This window comes from Vigna unguiculata, chromosome 11 (assembly GCF_037176805.1).
Source record: "Vigna unguiculata cultivar grain cowpea cultivar isolate G323 ecotype 2 chromosome 11, ASM3717680v1, whole genome shotgun sequence".
Lineage (NCBI taxonomy): Eukaryota > Viridiplantae > Streptophyta > Magnoliopsida > Fabales > Fabaceae > Vigna > Vigna unguiculata.
The window spans coordinates 9906754-9931061 of NC_140802.1; the positions used below are offsets into that span (position 1 = coordinate 9906754).

At 29.7% G+C, this 24308-nt stretch overlaps 1 protein-coding gene across 1 annotated transcript; it reads right to left on the reverse strand.

Moving 5' to 3' along the window:
• Positions 1–21161: 21161 nt before the first annotated feature.
• LOC114170564 (uncharacterized) lies at positions 21162–23873 on the reverse strand. Its single transcript, XM_028056067.2, has 6 exons — positions 23740–23873; positions 22587–23335; positions 22366–22476; positions 21935–22098; positions 21695–21854; positions 21162–21616 (listed from the first exon to the last, which is right to left on the reverse strand). The coding sequence occupies exons 2-6, from the start codon at positions 23166–23168 to the stop codon at positions 21431–21433; spliced, it is 1203 nt and encodes a 400-aa protein (XP_027911868.2). The 5' UTR covers positions 23169–23335; positions 23740–23873; the 3' UTR covers positions 21162–21430.
• Between the last annotated feature and the right edge of the window lie 435 nt (positions 23874–24308).

Below are 24308 nucleotides of genomic sequence, written 5' to 3' on the forward strand. Positions count from 1 at the left end.
ATACAATAAAAAAATTACAATCTTATTACAGAAAATAAAAATCCAACAAAATTTGTTTAAACTCCGTTAATGAGAACTTATTAAATATGTATTTGGTTTTTAATAACACCGGTGTATTTTGACAGAGTATTTTAATGAAGTAATTATTTTTTTAAAAATTTAGGTTTTCTTTGTCACAAAATATATTTTTTGATAGAGAAATTAAAAAGCATTTAAAATACAAACTTTTTTTGAAAGCATTTCAATTAGCTAGCAGAAATTTAAATATCTGTTATGAATTAATGATTGTCCATTGATTTGATACATACATTTACTCATATGATTCATTACTCTTTATGGTAGATATTTGTATTAACTAAGTTGATTTGTTTCCTTTATGGATTACATATTGTATCTATAAATAGGACTCTTCCTATCAATAATAAGACACAGATGAGTTGCTCCCTATTATCTCATTCTCTATTCTCTCTTGTTTTTCTCTTCTCTATTATCTGTCGTCATTCTCTATGTTATTCACTTTATTTCATAACACGTTATCAGCACAATGCTCCAACCAATTGAGGACTAGTGAAAGCTTTTTCTCTATAACGACAGTGTTATGCGTGTCTTAATCCAGGCTCTTTCTAATCCTTTCTCAAATTATAATTTCACCTTATATTCTTCCTCTTGCGATAAGAATTGTTTAACTTTATCAATTTTCATCTCCGTCTTATTATTTTTATTTTTATTATGACGATGATTATTATTATTATTATTATTATTAATATTATTATTTTATGTGCTAGTTCTAAACACACAAAATGTTGCAAAATTTGGATTTGTGACCCTTGATATTACAAGGAAGAATTCCTTATATTGGATTTTAAATGTTGAAATATATTTAGATGCAATGGATATTGAGATACCATTCAATAAAGAAATAAAGCATCCAAGCAACATGACAAAAATATTGTGAAAAGAGATTTCACAAATATTGTGAATTTATTTCATGCCTATGTATGGCTGGCTGGATAAAGCAATAAAGCTTTTGATGAAAAATCATGAGATCCGCCTAATATGCTTCATTCCCAGAAGTGAATGCAGCAATAAATATTATGAATTTATTTCATTACTTCATGCCTTTGTATGGCTGAACAAAGCAATGAGCTTTTGATAGAAAATCAAGAAACCTGTCCAAATTGGTTCTGCTCCATTCCCAGAAGTGAATGCCGCAACATTTGATTTATATTTTCATGATCGTGATCATGATATTGATTATGGACATGGTTATAAAGAAAATTTCAAAGACACATTTTGTCACCAGAAGTGGCACGATAATGTGAAAAAAGGAAAAGGAAAATGTGAAAATATTGACAAAAAGATGAAGGTATATATTATTGTACACCAGAGCATCTTACAAATAATGAGAAGAACATACAAAGGCATTTTGCTTATGAAGATGGTGATTCTGATTATGGCCATATGGATGCTACTCATCTTAATATTGTTATTTTCTTTGCTAAAGCAAATGAAAGCATTGATCACCTAATTGATTATGAGAGTGTTGAAAAAAAAATCTCATATTGATATTTACGTTTATATGAAAAACGAATGTTTTGCACTAGTACCAAAAGATATGCGTCTTATTGATAGTACAACAATTTATACAATTCTCAAGAGTAATAAATTTTTCTCTTGTTTGATAATGTGAGACATCGATGTTAGTATTATTTATAGTACTACAAATATATTTGAAGACTCTAAAAGAGCTACTATACTTCTACCAAGAAGTTGAATAGAAACTTATTAAGTTTCAATGATATTTGTCTGAATGGATATTATATGGAGACAAACAATGAAAAAGATATGAAATATCTTTATATCTCTATGATTGAGTTGAAAAAGAAAGTGTATTGGAGAAATTATCAACATTCTCTTATAGTTTGTACTACAAGTTTATTAGTACAATTTAAATGCATGTCATGGTAAACTAGAAGTTTACAAATCAAAATGATTGCCTTGTTTGACATGATCATTTATTATGATGCGAAAAAAAAAGGGTTGAAAAACTCATGTGAACACGTTTGAAGCGTGGTAGACCTATTGGTTCCAAAGATAAAAACTCTTGAATGAGAAAGGGGGCTAATATGCAAAATAACCTAATCGAAAAGGTTGAAATCCCAAAAGATTCATTTGACATAATTAATGGTTCGGTTCAAGAAGAACCTCAGGTACCTGAAATGGTTGAAAATGATGAGATCTCAATAAATTATGTCATGAATCATATAATATGGAACCAAAATAAAGTTAACATTGACGAAACTTTTACTTATAACATAGCGATGAATGCTATGAATGACAATGAGGTTCAATAAGCAATGATCATTGAAGATTGTCGGCAAAGAAAAGATTGGCCAAAATGAAAATATGCAAAGAAGCATAATTATATTTGTTTGCTAAACGAAAGGTTTTTGAACATATAGTTCGCACACCTGAAGTTATGAAACCCGTTGGGTACATATGAATTTTTGCGCAAAAATCAAATTAAGAATGATGAAATTGTTAGATACAAAGCACAATTGGTTGCTCAAGGTTGTTCACAAAACCTTGTATTGATTTGTGAAAAAAACATATTCACTAGTATTGGATGCAACAACATTGCAATATTCGATTATCCTAGTTGCACAACAAGGTTTGCATTTACATCTAATGGATGATGTTACAACCTATTCGTACGATTCTTTTGAGAATCATATTTATATGAAAATCCCTGAAGGATTTTATTTGCCCAACAAGACAAATTCTTAAGAGGGTTATTCAATAAAATTGAACATGCTCTTTTATTGATTAAGGAAATCAAGACGTGTGTGGCATAACCGTCTTATTGAGTACTTATTAAAAGAAGGATATAAAAAATGATCCTATTTGGTCTTGTATTTATATGAAAAGATCCAAATAATGAATTTGCCATAATTATTATTTATGTAGATGACATAAACGTCGTTGAAACTACTAATAAGCTCACAAGGCAATTGAAAGAATTTGAGATGAATGATCTTTGAAGGGCAAAATCTTGTTTGAAATTAGAAATTGAGTATTTAAATAAAAGTATTTTTATACGTCAAGAGGCTTATATGATTAAGGTGCTTAAAATGTTCTAAATGGACAAGTCATGTTCATTATGCACTCCAATAGTTGTGAGGTCGTTAGATGTTGATAAAGACTCTTCTTAGACCTCAAGAAAATGATGAAAATCTTTTTGGTCTAGAAGCACCATATCTTAGTGTCATAGAAACACTAATGTATCTTGCGAATTATACTCGATCTAATATTGCATTTGCTATAAATTTGTTAAGCAAGATATAGTTCTTCAACTACAAAAAGAAAATGGTTTGGAGTAAAACATATACTTCGTTACTTTAAGGGTACTACGAATATATTCCATCCAAATGATTCAAATTCAGACCAATGGGTTATGGATATGCATGTTATTTTACATATTCTTACAATGTCACAATGGTTGATCACAAACAAGATGTTTGTTCAAATGTGGTAGCACAATGATTTCATTAAGGTATATGAAACAAACCATAGTAGCAACATCGTCTAATCATACAAAATTACGAGAAAAGTTGTGAATATGTTTGGTTAAGGTTTATAATTTAACATGTGCAAGAAACTTGTGACTATCCCCGAGAAAGATGGAATCAACAACCATATATGAAGACAATAGTATATTGTTCAATTGAAAGGATGATATAGATATCCAAAAATTCGTTCATCTGAAAATATGACAAGTCTATTTGTAAAGTTTTTGCCAAGAAAAACTTTTGAGCAAATGACTTACAAATTCGGACTCTGTCACCTTAATGATGTAAGTTTACATGAGGGGGAGAAATAGAATATGTGATAAACAATATTGTATTAAAGAATACAGAATGTTGTACTCTTTTTCCTTCACTAGGTTTTTTTATCCCAAAGGGTTTTTCCTAGTAAGGTTTTAACGAGGCACATTCTTTATCAATGGACACTCAAGGGGGAGTGTTATGAATTAATGATTGTCCATTGATTTGATACATTTACTCATATGATTCATTACTCTTTATGGTAGATATTTGTATTAACTAAGTTGATTTGTTTCCTTTATGGATTACATATTGTATCTATAAATAGGACTCTTCCTATCAATAATAAGACACAGATGAGTTGCTCCCTATTATCTCATTCTCTATTCTCTCTTGTTTTTTCTCTTCTCTATTATCTGTCGTCATTCTCTATGTTATTCACTTTATTTCATAACAATATCATCAAAATAAGTGGAATTTGAAATTCTTTTAAGTGTGGAGGTTAACTTTGTGATGTTAGAGTGAGTCATCTTCCAGTGTCACCTTCCATAAATGTCATCACATAATATTTGTTACAAAAGACCGTGATGACGAAATCTTTTTCAAATATTTATTGTATTTTAAAAAAATAGTTTTTAAATTTAATTAAGATTATAAAATAAAAAAATTAAAAAAATTAAAAAATATTAAACATATAAATGAAAAATTATAAAAACAAAATTAAATATTAAAAAATATAAATTACAAAAATTAAAAAATTACAAAACTATAAAAATATGTAATTTCATAATTACAAAATTATAAAATATACAACTATAATTTTTATTTTATAATTTTATAGTTTTATAATTTTATAATTTTATAGTTTTATAATTTTATAGTTTTATAATTTATAATTATAAAACTATAAAATTACAAAAAAATAGAAATTATATTTTTATATTTTATAATTTCGTAATTATGAAATTATATATTTTTCATAATTTTATAATATTTGTAATTTTATATTTTATATTTTTTAATTTTTAATTTTATAATTTTGTTTTCATAATTTTACAGTTATGTTTTATATTTTTGTAAAGTTGTATTTTTTTATTTTTTTAATGTTATAATTTATAATTTTAATTAAATTTAAAACAATTTTCGTTAGATACACTAAATATTCAGAAAAGATCTTAGCATCACACTACAACAAATTTAAGGATTAGCGATGAAATAATCTCTAGTTAATCCCTCACTGATCCCTCGCAAAACTATTTAAGAAGGAATAGTGAGAAATAGTGAGATACTGAATCATAGCTAAAGTATAGGTAGTTAAGTTGCTAGGGAACTACTTCGTAGCTAATCCCTAGCAAAATGGTTGTAGGAAATCCCTAACAAACTAGTTGTAACAAATTCCTAACTAATCCCTAGCAAACTAGTTGTAGCAAATCCCTAGCTAATCCCTAACAAACTAGTTATAGCAAATTCTTAGTTAATACCTAGCAAAATGTTTGTAGCAAATCCCTAGTTTATCCTTAACAAACTAATTGTAGCAAATCCTTAGCTAATCCTTAGCATACTAGTTGTAGCAAATCCTTTGTTAATCCATAGCAAATTTTTTTGTAGCAAATCCCTAACAACATTTTTGTAGCAAATCCCTAGTCAGTGGCGAAGCTTTATTGTGGCAGGGAGGGGCCATGGCCCCTCCTTAATTTTTATTTTTTTTTATATTATATATATATATATATATATTAATTATTTTCATTTTGTTAATTTTTTAAATTATATTTAATATATATTGAAAATTGATAGAAGTTAAATTAGGTATCTTTCTATTTATTTTATAAGACATAATATTTAATGTTAATAAATAATAAAACATAAAATCAAATGTAATAAGGATTAAAAATATTTATTAAGATATTTTTATTTTCTTTCTCATTTTATTTTTAAGTTTTTCATAACTTATTATGATTTTACACTCTCACATGTTGTTTTTCTGTTTTGAAAAAAAAAAACAGTTAAATACAAATTTATTATTTTTGCTTTCATTTCTCATTTGTTCTTTTTGTTCATGAAGAAAAAAGGTAATTCTCTTATATCATTTAATACTTAAATATTTGTTCAATAGTTAACATTATTTTTTACCACATGAGCCTTATGTTCATTTTTTGTATGATTATGGGAGAAAAATGATTGTACGATGTGTTTTTTCATAACTATCTTTAAATTGAAACTTGATTGTCATTGATTTTTTTTTTCTTTTAGTAACTCTTAATTTTTAATTTTTTAATTAAATTATGATAAATTATTTTTTAATCTTAAACTTAAAAAAGAAATAGATATATTGATGAAGAATAGAAGAATATATTTATTGTTTAAAGTGATAAAAAGAAAGTTTTTCGTGACGATAAAAACAATTCAAATTCAATATATTATCTTTACGTATCCTGAATCATGATACATATGATCATATTGTTCAATTAGAGGAACATGCTTTATATTAATTCTTTGGAACATGTTTATATTTACATTGAAAAATAAATAATTAAAAATTTTAGTTTTGATTGAATTATTGATGAGTTAAAAAATATGAAAGAACGAAGGACAATTCTTTGTATATGTGTGATTTCTTGTGTAGGTACGATTATACTAAATTATTTATTTACTTTTATTTTTATTTTTATTCTATTAATGATAATAATTAAATATATAAATTTTGAATTTTGAGTATATTATGTTGGCTCCCCCAAAATTATTGGTCAAGATCCGCCATTGTCCCTAGTAAACTATTTGTAACGAATTCCTAGTTAAACCCTCGCTAATTCCTCGCCAATTGTAATACTTTATCAAGCCAAAATATTTCATGCTCTGATTATTTTTGTACCTTATAAATTGCATTAAATTATCAACATTATGTACAAATATAATAAATCATGCCAACCAATTTATGAAACATGTCAAATTTTACGACATTCACAATAGTCAAAGTCAAGAACATAATGAAAGTTTTTAAGCATCACAAATAGAACATTTGTCAACATACATGATTAAAATTAAAGCAAAAAACAATATCATCTTCATATTGCATCCTGTTACATCTGCAATTGTTGGGTCTCTAGTAGTTATTCAAATGAAATCATCAACTCCATTTCTAAATTCATCACTTATCATGCCAGATCGATCCTTCCTTTGCAACATCCATGTTCTATTAGGTCTCATGACTAGTAACTAGTTTGATACATTAAAACAATAATTATTTCAATTAAGCTAGCAATTAAAACAAATTGAATACCTTACCCTTCCCACATTTAACTCTTCCACGAAAATGGTACCACATTCTTGAAAAGATAAAGAAGAAGTGAAACTAGCTACAAATGGAATACCATTGACCAAATCATGAAATATAATGATAGAAATGTTTAGTTTGATTATTTATCAATGATAGAACTACATTAGAAGGATTATTTTCCACTTTCCTAAATAGGAGAATAGGTTCTCTAACCTTGTTCCTCAATCTTCCCCTAAATGAACAAGTACATGTGGATGAATATCAACAACAAATAGCCACCAAAAGTTCTGAAACCTTTGTTGCAACAATATAACAAAGAAACAAAGATTAAGAAACTAAAATTCCCTTTCACATCTAAATTAACTTTTAAGCAAAAAGGATTAAATTGATCAACAAAATTCATTATCAAACATTCATTATCATACCTTTTGTAGCTTTTTCCTACTTACTAATACTAAAAAATTTGTATGTATATTCTACATTATTCTACAATATTGGTCTGATGTGTTTTTCTTAAGAAAGGTAGAAGATCAGAAATAGTATTTTTCTTCAAAATGGCCATGATCACAACATTTAATTTACAAATTCAAACACCCTTTCCACTTAAAAGGAGATTAGTTGTGGCACCAAACATTACACATGCAAATCAATATAATGCTAGAGAAATATAACATTCAAAACATGGTTTTAATGTTTGATGATTGCCTTATCGAATGATGTAAAAAAGAATTGATGGGGAGATAATAGAAGTTAGGAAGATTGTTGTTTATGGTGACTAAATAGAGTGAAATTCTTTACTTATATATAATGATGCAAAGAAGAATTGATCAGGGTCTCCTGTAACAAAATACTATGGGGCGACATTTATGAAGAGTAATAGTGTAAGTGCCACATCACAAAGTATTTAACAGCTACACTTAACACTTAACTATAGGGTCTCAGTTGAAAAGTTTTAAAATTTTAAGGACCTAATAGAGCACAAAAATTTATTAGAGATTCAATTGAAAGTTTTCACAATTTATCAGAGACTCAAAACATAATTAGGCCTAAAATAAATATTGTTAAAATGACATTTATCTCACAAGAAGTTCAATTTCTTTATCCAAACATGAAATTGAAAAGGTATTTTAATTTCTTTATCCAAACAAATTATTTACAAAATGAAGAGAATTTAATTACATGCAATTCAAATACAATGCATTTCAATTTCTCAACCTTGTTGAAATGTTTCATCCAAACACAAGGTGAAGGTATTATAAAAATTTTAGTATTTGTTATGTGCTTTCTAAATTTATGTTGTTTAGTGATTTTTCTCTAAGAGAGGTGAATTGGTTTCTTAATAAAAATTATGTTTTAAAATTTTTCCTTTTAAAATTAGAGTTACAATAAAATCATTTCCTTTATTTTAACTTAGCAACTCCAACAGTAAAATAAAGAGAATAGAGAAAGAAAAAATTACACAATTTATTTCATAGGGTTCAAATCAAAAGATTTTTCGTCTAGTTGTTAATTACTTTTAAGTGAAAGATTAACTAAATACTAAAATAAACTGAGATTACAAATAGGAATAGAATAATTTAGGAAAGAAAACAAATTTAATACCTACACTAGGTTTTTTCAAAACTTGTGACAAAGCTAATTTTCGCAATCTAGCTTCTATTCTTGAAAACATGGAGCTTTGCTTAATTTATAGAAGAAATCTTGCTATGGAAAAAGATCATTTTGAAATTTGGATAACATGTGAAAAGTCAAGTTACAACTACCATTAATCGATTATTCCTGAAGTATTTCTCGAAAATATTTTTTCTCTACAATGAATGATTATCATAAGTGATAATCGATTATCACCGTATAAAAATATTTTTTTCACTGCTTAAGTGTTTCAGTTGCTACTTAGGTTCTACCTTTTGACTCTTAACCTACTAATTTCACTATCTTAATTATGATACACAAATTACATTGCTTCAACAACTAAAATAACTAAAATTATAAGTTTTTAATGCAACTATTGGATCCAAGGACTGACTTTAACAGTTCTCTTGAATTATAAGTTGAGAAACCACTCTTGAATTTAACCATTGTTAACTCTTCAATAGTTTCCATAAATCATCATCATCATCAATAAGACTTCAACTTTTCTTCGTTTATCATCATCATCATCATCACCAAAACTTTACTTATCTTCAAGATTAAGAGTAGGGATAACAAAAATATTCGTGCCCGCGAATATTCACGGATAAAATTCACAACGGATAGTTGGTACTCGCGAGTATTTACTAGCTTTGGGTAGAGGGTAACGAGTATTTTAATATCCGTTTTTAAATAGGTTGGGTGCGGATATCATATTATTTGTATCCATTGGTATTAGTCACTCATAAAAAATTAAAGTTAAAATTTAATTTAGATTTTATTAAGTTAAATTTAAGTAAAATTAAAATTAAAATTTAATTTATATTTAATTTATGTATTTTTTTAAATTTCATTTTAAAAATTTATAGAATATCTTTTCATAAATATCCGCAGGTATTTGTGGGTTTTAAAAAACTCGCAAATATTTTTTAAACAGGTACCTAGCGGGAAACGAGGTGGGTAACCGATGGATTTTTTGTTGTTGTGGGACAGGTTGCGAGTAAGCACTATTTGTACCTGTCCCGTTACCATCCCTAATTGAGAATGATATATCCATCTTCTTCCTGAATCAACAAGTTAATAGAGTTCAAATAAAATAAACAAAATTAAAGTTGTTGAATATGACAATATTTGTTATACTAGAGGGACTACTTATCTATGTATATTTTATACATACATACATTTATATATTTTTGCATAAATTTATGTTTACTTGTTAATTTCTGTTATGTATTGTATTTCATTTATTAATTGATTTTACACTCGTGTCTATGCACGATTGATGTTTGTTTTTGTGTGCTTTTTATGTAAGTAAATATATATTATTTTATAGGATATTTAAATATATATTATATTAAAATATATTTAGAGGTTGAGGAAAAAATATTTTTAAGTTTATAATTAAATTTTGAATAGAATCAACATGAAAAATTATTTATAGGTTTAGAAAGTTGATATGTATATAAAAATGTACATAGTAGATTTTGTAAAAATATAAAGGATGTAGTATGTGAAAAATAGAGAGTAAACTATCTAAAAGGTCAAAGAATAGACTATGCAAAAATATGTAGAGTATATTCGTTATAAATACAAATCAATGTATGGAAATATTGGTCTAATGTGTATTACTAGACTTGTCTAATGAGTGCATTGATAGATTCGTCTAATATCTAATGCTAGACTCGTCTAATTAGTATATGACCACACTCATATAATGTGTATGGACATAATTATCTAATGCATATTGTAAGACACGTCTACTTAGAGAATAAATAGAGTTGTCTAATGTGTATTGATACTCTTGTAGTCAATGTATGGAATGTCTCATTTAATGGTTTTTGTTATACTTGTCTAATGATTGTATGGACAAAGTCGTTTAATGTAGACTTATTTAATCAGTGCATCAATATACCCGTTTAATGTTTTTTGTTATATTTGTTTAATCAATAAATGCAATTACTCGTCTAATGTTTTTTGCCATATAATATATGGATAGACTCGTCTAATGTATATCACTACAAGAAAAATCTCAATTAGAAACCAAAAATAGTTAGTCATTATAGTGATCAGTTTAGATACCAATTTACAAAATTAAAAATTATTGATTACTAAAATAGTCACTATTATAAATAAAAAATTATAATTGGTTACTAATTAATTAGAGACCAATTTAGAAACTAAGTCATTTTGATAGCCAAAACCTAGGTAGCTAATTTTTAGTGACCAATTTCCTTTTGTAGCCAAACCATGGTAGCTAATTTTAAAGACCAATTTTGTGACCAATTATTTTTTATTCATAATAGTGACTATTTTACTAACCAATAATTTTTAGTTTTGTAAATTGGTATCTAAATTGATCACTATAATTACTAATCATTATTGGTCACTAAAATTGGTTACTATTTAGAAATTTTCTTGTAGTATTGTTAGACTTATCTATTTTTTTTCTATACTCATCTAATGAGTGTATGGACAAAATTATTTAATGTGTATTATTAAAACTGTCTATTTTTTTGTTTTGTTTTATACTTATCTAATATGTGTTTCTATACTAATCTAATCAAGACATATTTTTAGACTCATTTAATGATAATATAAATATATTTTAAGACAATTATTAATTTGTTAGTTTTACCTTTTTGTTTCGGTTTTACTAAAATTAGAGACTTTTACATTTTGAAGTTGAAAACAGTAAAAAATGAATAAAAAGAATAAAAAACAAAAATTAAAATATTAAGAAGTATGTTTTTTTTTTAAACATTGAAATGAACTATTAACTAAAACAAAAACCATAATGTTAAGTAGTATAACTTTTTTATTACAAATATATTTTAAATCTTTGAAATAAATTATTAAATAGAATATTTTAATTTTTTCTGTTATAAATATATTATTTAAAATCTTATACAAAGTTCTATGTATTAATGCTAATTTTTATTCGATAATATTAATTTAATTTTTACATACTAAAAGGAAGAAGAATATTCAATAATAAAAAGATTTATATTATTATTTGATATAAAAATTATAAATATAATCTTGACAAATTTTTTAGGACAAAATTATTTCATCAGATTTATTTTTATATTTTTATTATTAATAAATATATATTATTTTTTAAATAATATTATTATAAAAAATAAAAGTAAAATATATTTTTCTGTATTTAATTTTATTAAATGATCATGTAATTAGAATTTATAAAAGGAAAATATAGTATATAACAAAATTAATACTTTAAACATAATCATTCATTAACATAATAACTACGTTAGAAAAAAAAGCATTAATAATGGTTAAAATGTGTGTAAGGATATACGTTAAAAATAATATTTATTTATTTATTTTAAAAGTCAACTTACTTTAATTTTCTTTTTTAAGAATGCAATATGAATTAAAGTGTATATTTTCAATTTAGTATTTAAAAGAAATTGGCGTAAGATATTTTTTTTAATGATCAACTATACAGATTGACAAAATAATTTCAACTTTAGATACAAATAAGTTGTGCAGAAGATTAGAGTGCCAAATAAAATGAAATATTAATCAAAGCAAACACTTAAATTGTATTGGTTATACGACTAAATTTAAGTATTAAATTTAATTTCTCACCTTGACATATATTTCTAAAGATGTTTATCGTCATTATTGCTTAAATTAAATTATTAGAAATAACTGTCGTTTTAGATATTGATTTAAAGATTTTAAATTTCATAAACCAATGACATTATTGAAATGAATTAAAGTAAATATAAAACAAAATTTATAATATTATGAAGTGTGTTTTCTGATTACAAATATATATCAAAATGATGAAGACATTCACACATGAGAACACTCTCATACACATGGTTAAATATAGAGTATATGATATCAAAATATTCAACTCTTACAATAATCTAAGAGAGCTCCTTTTATAAGTGTGAAAAAAGGGTCTCCTTGCAAAAGTACAAAGTAAAGACTAAAGGTGCAATAACACAAAACTTAGTTTCTATAAGTTAGGTAAAAAAGGAGGTATCTTGAAAAGGAGAGAACCCTAGATTAGTCTCCAAGCCTCCAAGGTGTTGCCTTGACCTTCTAGAAGAGGAGGTCAACCTTGCCTTCCAATTATCTAAAATTGCACCTAAGTGTTTGGCTTCAAGGGTAAAGCTCTCCTCCACTCCAATTAGTGCTACACTCCTTTAAGTTGGCCCTAGCTTATCCTACAAAACAAACAAATAAAAGAGTCAACATGTAACTAAAGTCAACCAAAGTAATGTCAACATAAGTCAACTTAGGAAAAGTAAACATAAAACTAAACCAAAAAAAGGTGAAGAAACCCCCCTCCTAGACATGTTTATTCTCCCTAAGCATGTGCTTCTATCCTTGGTAGGGGTTAGGGGCTTATCATGCAAAAACCTTAAATTTGACTTATACGACTTGGTCTCTAAATGTCAAAACAAACTAAGGCAAAAGGAGACAATGCAAGTTGGAGACACTTTTAGGGAGAGAACTATAACTATGTTTTTCTGATTGACACGAGTCATAAGAAAAACTTAATAGCTTAGAAAACTTAGACAATTTATTGCTTATTAATAAGACTAGGATTGTAACATCCCGGTAGGATATTACTTAAAATAAATAATAAACCACAATTTATATAAATACCTCATTTATTAATGAAAACATTTCCCAAAAACCACGGGAAATTTCAAACATTTAAATTTAACATCCACTGTAAATATATAAAATACTCAAAATCCATCCTTACAAGTTGAAAATCCAAAATAATAATTTAATTACATGAAGATTAAATATAAATTAAACCAAAAACAATATAAATCCCCTCGTGCACTGAGCCCCCTCCCTGCTACTATGCGTCTCCAGGCTCACCTGTAACATCATCTGCTCCGGATAATAAATTACTCGATCATCGCCACACACAAACATATAGGGTGAGTTATGCAAATATCATAAATAATATGAAATTTAACCCCAGCCTAAACATAAGTGTTCATTTGTTTATTTTCAAAATACCCTCTTTCCCCCACTCATAACCAATATGAGTTCGTGCATGTACTCTAAATCTGGGATTTCATGTGCTTCCACGACCCTCCTCGCTTGTGGTCCAACCTACAAGCCTATCCCGCTTGTAGTCCTGCTTCACGGACTCCCTCGCTCATAGCATTCCCAAGTTGAGCATGAAATGAACTCCCTCACTCATTCATCCCAACCTGAGTACCTCTGGTGAACTAAACAGTCCACGTTCTGCATGCGGTCCACCCATCACGACTCCTCACTCGTGACCAAAACCAAGCACATCCCAGAATCCTATGGACTTAGTCCTTCAAGCCCAATCCTCATAAACACATGCATATAACTTCCTATAAGTTATGAAATACCAAACAAAAATCTAAACAGTGCATAAGAACATCGTTCCTCACCATTCTCGCTTAAGCCATGCCTGTTCGCCCAGGCTAGAATGTTATTCTCGCTTAGGCTACACTACCTCGTTTGAGTGAGTATGAACTAGTGGCTGCTCCGCAACACCTCGCTTAGGCGAGCACTCGCCTGAGCGAGATTGCGTCCGCTCAACACGCAAAACTCCTCGCCTGGACAAGAAATCGTGCTCAACACGCACAGGATTCATCACGACCTCGCTTAGGCGAGCCTCTCTCTTGCCCAAGCGAGAGTACTGGTCGCTCAACCCTGACACAAGTCACCTAGGCGAGAAACACGAACCAAAACCCAAAAACGAGACTCTACAACTCTCGCTTAGGCGAGATGGACTCGCTTGGGTGAAAGTTGTAGAGTTTCGTCTCTGTTCACGCACACAATTCACCAAACCAATACCAAAACTCCACTCAATCATTACCAAGACAATGTAATGGCAAACAAACATCAGAATCATGCATTATATCCAATTAAACTACCAAAACACAAGATTTAGGCTTCTGCAACCCTTCCATACCAAAAACCCTCATTCCCAAAACATATAATGCATAAAAGGGTTTTGCAACGTAAAACCACCCAGCCAAATCATTACTTTGATCACACATACACGAATTCACCACACTTCCATTACAATCTTTTGCCTTTTCACTTCCACACCAAACTAGAATTAGCAAAAATAAAGTCTATTTCACCTCTAACAAGGTTTGAACCCATAACCTTCCACTCATAAGAACAAAGCATAACCATTATGCCAAATCACATTTGGTGATAACCATTATAATCTTATGACTATATTATCACTCACCATTCACAATTACATTACCAAACAAAATAATAATAATTAAATAACACACAACAAGCATACATATGACTCGAACCCAAGTCCTCTCACACAAACAAAGTACTCTCAACCACTTGAGCTAGTACTTTTCCACACCATACCCTTTAGGGTGTGTTCTCATGGGAGTGATGATTTGAGGGAGAGGGAGATGATTGATTTGGGTTGATTAGAAGATGATATTTATGTTGTTTTTTTTTTATGGATTTGGGGATGATTGTAGAGTGAATTTGAGAATAATTTTTGTAAAAGTTTGTGAAGGTTTTGATTGATGTAATAGATAAAAAAAATGTTTTAATAAATAGAAATTAAAGATTACTAAATTACCCTTATTAATAAATATAATATAAAATAATCTTTGGAAGAGTTGAAATAATATTTTTTAGAGAAGAGATTAATGGATAGTTTTGAATAAAAGTTATTATTATAACAAATAAAGAATAAAATGCATTTGGTATAAAAATAAATATAAAATATTTAGATATTAAATAATATAGTGGTTAAATTAAAATGTAAAAATCACATTTTATTATTTATTTTGTATTTTTAAAATAGTTTTGTTTTCATCTTGATTTATTTATTTTTCCGTTTTATTTAGAAATTAACATATGAATTAAAAAATTCAAAACTTTTTTACAGTGAAGGAAATACCTGTCTGGAAAATGTTTTAGTCCATGTCCATTTTTTCCATTTTTTTAGAAGAAAACCACAATCTTACCATGGAGGTGCCCAAGCCATTCCACCCTTGTTGATTTTCCACCCTAACATGATGATAAAATAGGGTTATTATGGTAAAATATGATTTATCACCTTTAAATCTGCGCTTTTCAAGAAGATGGGAGAATGTAAGAATCTCGCAAATACACGTTTTCCATCACTCGCAAATAATTGAAAACGAACATCAATAATCAGCACAAATCCATCTTCGCTAATTCTCTTCAATAGTAAATCAGTTCATAAGAACAAAGTCTTAACCTTTAATGACTTCAAAGCTTCCCACCACCCGCATTTATTACTTAATTAATTATTTAATTAATTAATTTCCACGGGTCTTACAAGGATGACCCAGCTAAGCATGATAAGAGAGGGAGAATCCATTGTTGAACCAACCTGAGCAAATGCATATAGATGTTAAAGACCGTGAGACTCATATTTGGTGACAATTGTCCATCCCGAACTCCAGTCTTGTAAACAAACACAATGTTTGATAAAGGAGATAATACAATTAAGGGACCAAATGAGACATAAAGAACATTATCAATAGATAGGGAATGAATAAGATGAATAGTACCCATACAATGTGAGGATACCCTAGACAAAGAAGAGAAAAAATGTTTATTACTAGTAATATGATCTACAATACCTGAGTCCCAACCCAATAGTTAAGAGAGTTGGAACGAGTGAGGTCAACAAAAGATGTACTTGTGTGTGCAATAGAAGCAATGGAACTAGAGTTTTGACAATCCTCATACCATTTAAGAAATTCGTTATAGATAGTAGGTTGTCTTGAAGGATCAAACAAAGTAGGAGCAACAAAAAGGGCCACATGTACTTATAGAGAGAGAAAATAATTACAAGGAGAGGAAAGAAATCCTAAAAAATGGTGAAACAAATTTCAAGTGATCCTCAATCATGTCAAAAGTTACAAAATCTAAAAAGAGAGTGGTGAAACAAGTCAGTTGGCAATGGTTGTGGCGGTGGTAACGACGAAGTGATGGTTGTAGCTAGTGGAAAGACCAGATTGGGTGGTGGCGAAAAAGAAAATTAAAACAATGCCGAAAATAAAAATGTTTTCGAAAAAAATAAATAAATTTAGCATCGTTGATGGGTTCACCAAGAGGCAATGATTAGCCCTAACTCTAGATACCATTTTGAAATAAAAGAGAGAGACATAAGTTCAATCCCATGAATAAAATACACACACAGGATAATTTATTTATAATAAAAGAACAAAAAAAATATAGGTTAAGCTCATTTCATGATGAATACAAAGGATTTTATATCAATCAATATATAAAAATATCTCACCAAAGTATTATTAACAAGAAATATGTTTACAATAACTATTTCATAAACACTATTACTAATACAAGTTTACAATAATATAATAGAAAATATGTTTTTCATCCCCAAACTATTTTAAAAAATTGTGTTTCATCCTTAAATTAAATATATACTCCTATTTTGTCCCTGCACTTTGTAACATCCCATTTTAGCAGTTTAAAACTACTAAAATAGGACACTTCATTATAATATTTAAAACAGGTAATCCAATGTACATTGTATACTAGTACAATCATATCATATAGGACTACAATAATATCACGCATATACATTCTCAATCTACTATACTATGCTTCTATTACCAAACTATAACTAACAGGATCTAATATCGCTCGACTGTCTAAACTGATGGCGCTTCAACCACAAGAGGTACCACTACACCTGCATCTTCATCTGCTCACAACAATAAGGTGATCATTGCAAAAGAAAAGACAAACAACAAAAGACACAAAATGCAAGAGTAAGGTAGTTAAATAAATTATACAAAAGCACTTTAAAACATTTCATATGCATATCAGTTTTTATTTCAAAATATACAACATCATCACTACTCATGTCATACTATAAACCAAACTCTTCTAGACTCATATTTATCTGGATACGTGCACATGTGTCAAACTAGTGAAGCCATGCACCTGTAGTGATATAACTTACTCTATCGAGCTGCTCTACCAAGCTACCAAACACATGATTAATCCCTTTCACAATCATAAGAATAATGGAGCCATCCTTATGACAGGACCTCATGCTACTCTGACCACCTAACCATTCTCCTCTACATTAGTATGAATAACTAGTAGAGTTTAGGATAACTTCACAAAAGATGGAACAATACTAATTGTCAAGGCACACTCTAATTAAACACATCACCAATGGGATTTCCTCCTCGGGAAATAACTTTAACCAATTCACCTACATACTTTTGTTTCATAACATAAACAAATCACATACATCTTTAATCACATTTTCATATTCACATATCCATAATTCCATTTCAATCAATTATAATCTTAAACATATACATATATAAAGTACATCAAAATGGTGAAAATCATTTCTTCAACCACAAACTTCAAAACCAATATCCCACCGATCAAAAAGAAGATTCATGTGTATAGGATCATCTGTCAAAATTTAAGCTCGATCCAACGGTTAACGAAGCAGGAATCTTCATTTTACCAAAAGGATTTAGATTAGAAAACATGGTGGCTTCTGGTGTTGGAAAAGTGGCGCCCAATGCCCAACCCCTAGAATACACTTACTTCTAGCGCTCGATGGTCGAAAAGTGGCGCTTGGCAGCACCAAGTCATGGACCTAGTGCCCGACGATGCTGTAACGACCCCCGACACTGTATCAAAAACAATAATATGGGGAAAAATGATCATGTGCAATTGACTGATTGGGCACCTTTACTTTAATGTTTTTGATTCCAAATGGTTTTAGAGAGTTAAAGAAACTGATACCCAATCACTCAAAACACAGAATCAAAATTTCCCAAAATCTAAACTAAACATAGATAAAATATCAAATAGTTCAATATTCAACTCATCAATTCAACAAACCACATCAAACAGTTTAACATACAACTCATCAATTCAACAAATTACATTACAAATAACTATCAAGGTTATTTGTTCACACCAAAATTCAACAAAAAACTAGCTTTCCTAACCTGACCAAACTGCACAAATAGCCCTAAGACAACTCAACACCTTTAGCTCCACATGATGCTCTTTCTATACGCAGGAACAATACAAAAAAGATAAAGACCTATCGTTACAATCACTAATCAAGAGAGACTCAAAAGATTAAAAGAACACATGCAAGCAGAAAAGCCCCACATGCGTAAAAACTAGAAGAAGACCAAGGAAAAAATGTTGAAACTTAACTTACATGGACGAAGAAACTGATTGGTCTAAACTGAAGAGCTCACCGCGAGGATTATTCCTACAGTCTCAGATCTTCAATTAGACGAACAGGGGAAGAGAACCCTTCAAGAGAAGTTAGAGAACTCTAGAAAAGTGGTTTCTAGAGAGATAATGTGTTTTAAAATAATGAAACTCATTTATAACAAAAATATTTATACTAAAACATTTTAATATTAAAATAATCGAGTTTCACTATTTTAAAACCACTATCACTTCTAAAATTCCATTTTCTTGGTCTTTACACACTTTATGAAAGTAATGTAGAACATCATCTTCAACGAATGGTGCATAAAGTGTTTACCATGTGACAAACAAAATTTTGAAGGGGACTAAGCATAGAATTTATTTTATTTAATGACTAAGCATAGAACTTGACTTTATTTCATGTCCAAATATCAACTCTTCAAATGTACAAATAAGTATACATATTGGTTGAATCAGAAAAGTGAAGTTAAAGAAAACATTTTGTTGTATTGCGTTATATTTCCGCATCAAGCTAATAGATTATCAGTGTAATTCTCATCCATCCCATTATAGTTTAGCAACGCAATTCTGGACTAGTTTTCATTCTACAAATTGACTTTGCAAAAGAAATTCAAGTCTTAGTTTCATGAACACCTTATTTTCAAATAAGCTCATTTCTAAGCATCACTGTGATAACATAATTTTTTATTAAAAAATGAAAAGAAAATTAATGGAAAAGAAATCCAAGTCTTACTTTCATGAACACCGTATTTCAAACAAAGGCTTAATTAGTAATTTGATTTTCATATTTAGGTTTTTGATTTGTTTTGGTTCTTACATTTGTTTTAGACTAGACTCAATATTTTTTAAATAGAATAAGTGTGGTCCCTTCTATTAATTATGGCATTAACATGTTTGAAAGGTGATCACCTATCAATTCAATAAAAGACTTAATTATTAGTTTGGTCTCTAAATTTTTCTTCTAATTTGATTGAGTTCCTATATTTTTTACATCAACACAATGTGGTTTCCTTTTCGTTAACGTCGTCCTCCATGGAACAAACCCAAAAATCACAACTAGGTTGATATGTCCATCTTCGATGATGCAATAGACAAAAAATGAAGATCTTGGATTTGTTATCTTAGATTTGAAGGAGATGATATCGGTGGGATTATGTCACCGAAGATATTCCTTATATTGTGTCATATTCCTACATCAAACTAATAGCTTATCAGTCTAATCCTCATCCATCCCAATATAGTTGAGCAACATAATTGTAGAGTACTTTTCATTTTACAAATTGATGTTGCAAAAGAAATTCAAGTCATACTTTCATTATTTCAAAACGATTTAACTAGTAATTTGGTCCCTATATTTAGATCTTCGATTCGTTTTGGTTCCTATATTTGTTTTGGACTCAATGGAGTTCTAATCTTTGTTAAATAAAATCAATGCGGTCTCTTATGTTAAATCGACGTTAATGTCATTTGAAAGGTAATCACATGTCAATCTAATAAAAAGATTTAATTAATGATTTGATTCCTATATTTTTCTTCTGATTCAATTGACTAGTGGTCCTTTTTTGTTAGTGTCTCACTCCACAAATCTTAGGAACGAACCCAAGGACCACAACTGGGTTGATATGTCCATCTCCGACAATGTAGTAGACAAAAACGAATATCTTGGATATGAAGGAGGCGATCTTTGATCTAAAGGAGGTGATTTCGGTGGAACTGTGTCACCAACCAGAGAAGAAGGGGTTGGAGAGGGAGAAGAGATTTTTGACTCACATGTGACACATCTGAACAATGTTAACGTTAATTTTAAGAAAGGGACAACATTGTCTCTATTTAAACAATATAGAGACTCAATTGAGTCAAAAAAAAATGTTAGGACAAAAATGAATCATAAACCTAAATATATGGACCAAATTACTAATGAAGAATTTTTTAGACTTATACATTGTCACTTACCAAAGAGTGTTGATCTCAATTTAACATAAAGAGCTACATTAACTCTATTAACAAATATTGAGACTCAATTGAGTAAGAAAAAAAATATAAAAATCAAAATGAATGAAATACCTAAATATATGAATAAATTACTAATTAAGCCTTCAAACAAAATATAAATGTACCAACATATTTTTAAGAATGATTAACCACACTATAAAACTAAGTTTATGGTCTAAACTTGGTCATACATAAATCCAAACATAACAAATGTTAACAAAGGAACAGAAATAATAAAAGCTCCAAAGGCAGCTCTGCCACCAAAATTAAGCCTAATAACAGCATAGTCATTAAACAAAGAAATTAATCAGCACCTATGTTTTGTTTTCCATTCTTGCTTCTCAAGGCTAGTGATTTTCTAGTCCCTTTGAAGCACTACATACTAACTCAGAATTAAATTCAAGATGACCAAACAAGTCTCACAGCCTCAAGAGTGAGACCACAAGAAATTGGCAGAAGATGTTCAAAGCTTCAAAGTGAGATCAAGATTAGCACTTCTTCCCACCACATTACGATTCTGAAACCTATCTGATTGTTGTCCAGTTAGTGCTGCATTTGCTGATGGAGGGATGGAATCGTAACCACGTTGCTGCTGTTGATTGAATTGATTGTACCCTGATGGGGGAGGAACTTGATTCTTCATGTTTGCCTTTAATAAAAGGAAAATGGAAGAATTAGAAAATGGCTAATATGAATTTTTCCAAATCAGACAAAAATCAGGATATACCAGGTGATGAAATGGTTGAAAAGCTGAAGTAGAGTTTAACTTAAAATTTGATGGGATAGGAGGAGCTAGTCTAAGAAAATCCCCACCAATATTCTCATTCTGTTTCTTCTTTTTCTTTGAGTTCGGCTCTGAGTTGGATGCTGCAAGGGAAGGAACTTCCCTGCAAATGAAGAGTGAGTTAGCAAAATTTGTAACCACAAAGAATTTATCAACTCAAAAGATCAAAGTTGAACCAACAACCTTATAGTTGAATTGCTAAAATCCAAGTTGAATTCTCTTCCACGACGGCATGGAATTGTTTCACTTGCTTTCATAGGGGAAGGGAAAGTCAAAGGTCTAAAATTGGAAGAGGTTACAGGTGGGGTTTGAAGAGAGAAGGAGCCTGGTCTTTTAACCCCTGTCATCTGCATCAAGATCATATCATTAAATTTCTACTGTGTCATCCATTCCAAATTTTATCAACAAATTCCAACGAAATTATCTAATCACAAATATTGAATTCATCGAAAAGAAAATTTGAAAGAGAGGATCTATGAACAACTAAATGAAAAAATGTGTTCAGATATACATATATATGAACAAAATCCATGTAAAACACTAGCTTGAAAAGAATTCAGTGGTTGAATTGAAACAGTTAAAGTTAATCAGATGAGAGTTGAAATTGTGAATACCCTCTCCTCCTGCCTCTTGGAAACATAGCATCCACTGTAGGTTTGGTTTGAAGGGATCTCTATTAAGGATTTAGGCACAGTTGTTGATGAAGTTCCTGAGGAGGCACTCACCTGCAAAATCCAAACCAAATCTGTGTTATTATTCCACAGGAACAGAATGTGTTAAACATGGAAACCATTTTGAAAATTCAAGACAGAGATCAAACATTAAAACCTCTTACCATTGATGATGAATGGTGTTGTTGTTGGGTTCTCTGCACCCAATTGAAGGGGTGGCCAAGAGGGTTGGACTGACATGGCAAACTTGATGCAAGAGTCAATTTAGGGTCCATCCCTAAGTTCTTGTGGCCAAGTTCAAAATTATGGTGGGCCCACAGGTGGGGCCCACTCACACGCCCTTGTGGTGGAACACCACCATGCCAGCAAGCCTCAGAGCCACCACCACCACCACTGTTTGCTAATGAAACAGTGCTTGAAGGCAATGAATTTGGAGAAGATGGGTGGTTGCAGCGGGGAAAGTTTGCAAATTGCAGACGCAGATCACAGGGTGAATTTTTTGATGATCCATTTGCATTTGCACCTGCTACTGCTACTGCTACTGCTGCTGCTGCTGCTTTTTTCTCCTTTTCTTCTTCTTCAAGTCTAATTTTCTCAAGCTGTGCCACACCAAGTCCTCTCTGAGGCACCTTCTTTGGCTTTGGCTTTTTGCAAGGTCTACCAGCACCTTTTCTGCTGCCACCAGCACCAGCACCAGCACCACCACCAACGTTCTTACTTTTGGAGCTTTCTCCTTCTTCACCCATTGCTGCTATATTTCATGCACCACTCACTGCAACAATTCGCCAAACAACTCCAAGGCAAATAAAACCAATATGAGAGAATAAAACAATGTGTCAGAGTGTCACTACCAACCCAGTTATTTCATGCAAAACCTTGAATCGTTCAAGTTTGGGGGAATGTTCTGCAAAGCCTGTGAGCAAATGTAGAAGAAAAAAATGAGAAAAAGTAGGGTCACTTGGTTTAAAGACACAAAGTTTCTGAAAGATTTCGGATTTTTCTAAAATCTAGAGTCGTTTGACACAGACATATATCATCATCATATCTTATATAGATACAAAACCAAAGCTCAAAAATAGCCTAAACAAGAAAAATGAAATGCATGTTCAAAACAAAAACCAAGCAAATCTATGGCAACTAAATATTATTTTTCCAAACATCACACTCCCTGAGTGGTTTAAAATCTGATTCAAAAGATTTCAGTAATCTCTACTGTGATCTGCGTTGACCAGAAAAATCACACACACACACTATTTATTAAATGTGCTTATGCAAATCCCATTATGTTAAACTCAAAGAAAAATCATAGGTTCACACCTGAATCAGACGGTTCAGATACAAATAGTTGTATCTGTAATTTTTCTTATTTCTTTCTCCCTAAATCATTATGAACTCTAAAACTACATAGGAGCCTCTTTGGGAAGACAATGTCTTCTTAGGTTGTTTGTTTCATATATATGATGGAAGGACCACAATACCTTTGTTGTCTTTTATAACTATCTTGTCTCAAGTGTGTGGGTCCCACATATTGTTTTTACTACCCACCAAATAGCCTTCATAATAACTCATGCAAGAAGAGAAGGAAATGGACAATGGTGGAGTGAGGCTTATTTATGGATAGTAGTAATGAGTGTCATTAATAAAAGCAAAAAAGTCAATACAAAATATTTGTTAGAGAAAAAAATTTAAGAATTGTTTATGACTGTTTTATTTATTTTATTAATTGAAACTATTAAATGTGAATTATTTAATAGGACAAATTAAACCATCCCTTGTCTAATTTTTTAATCTACTCTTTAACAGCACTTTATTTTACTTGTTCTTATTCTAAAAAGTGATAAAACGTATTAAGGAAATGTCTAGGAAAATACTAATTACAGAATATT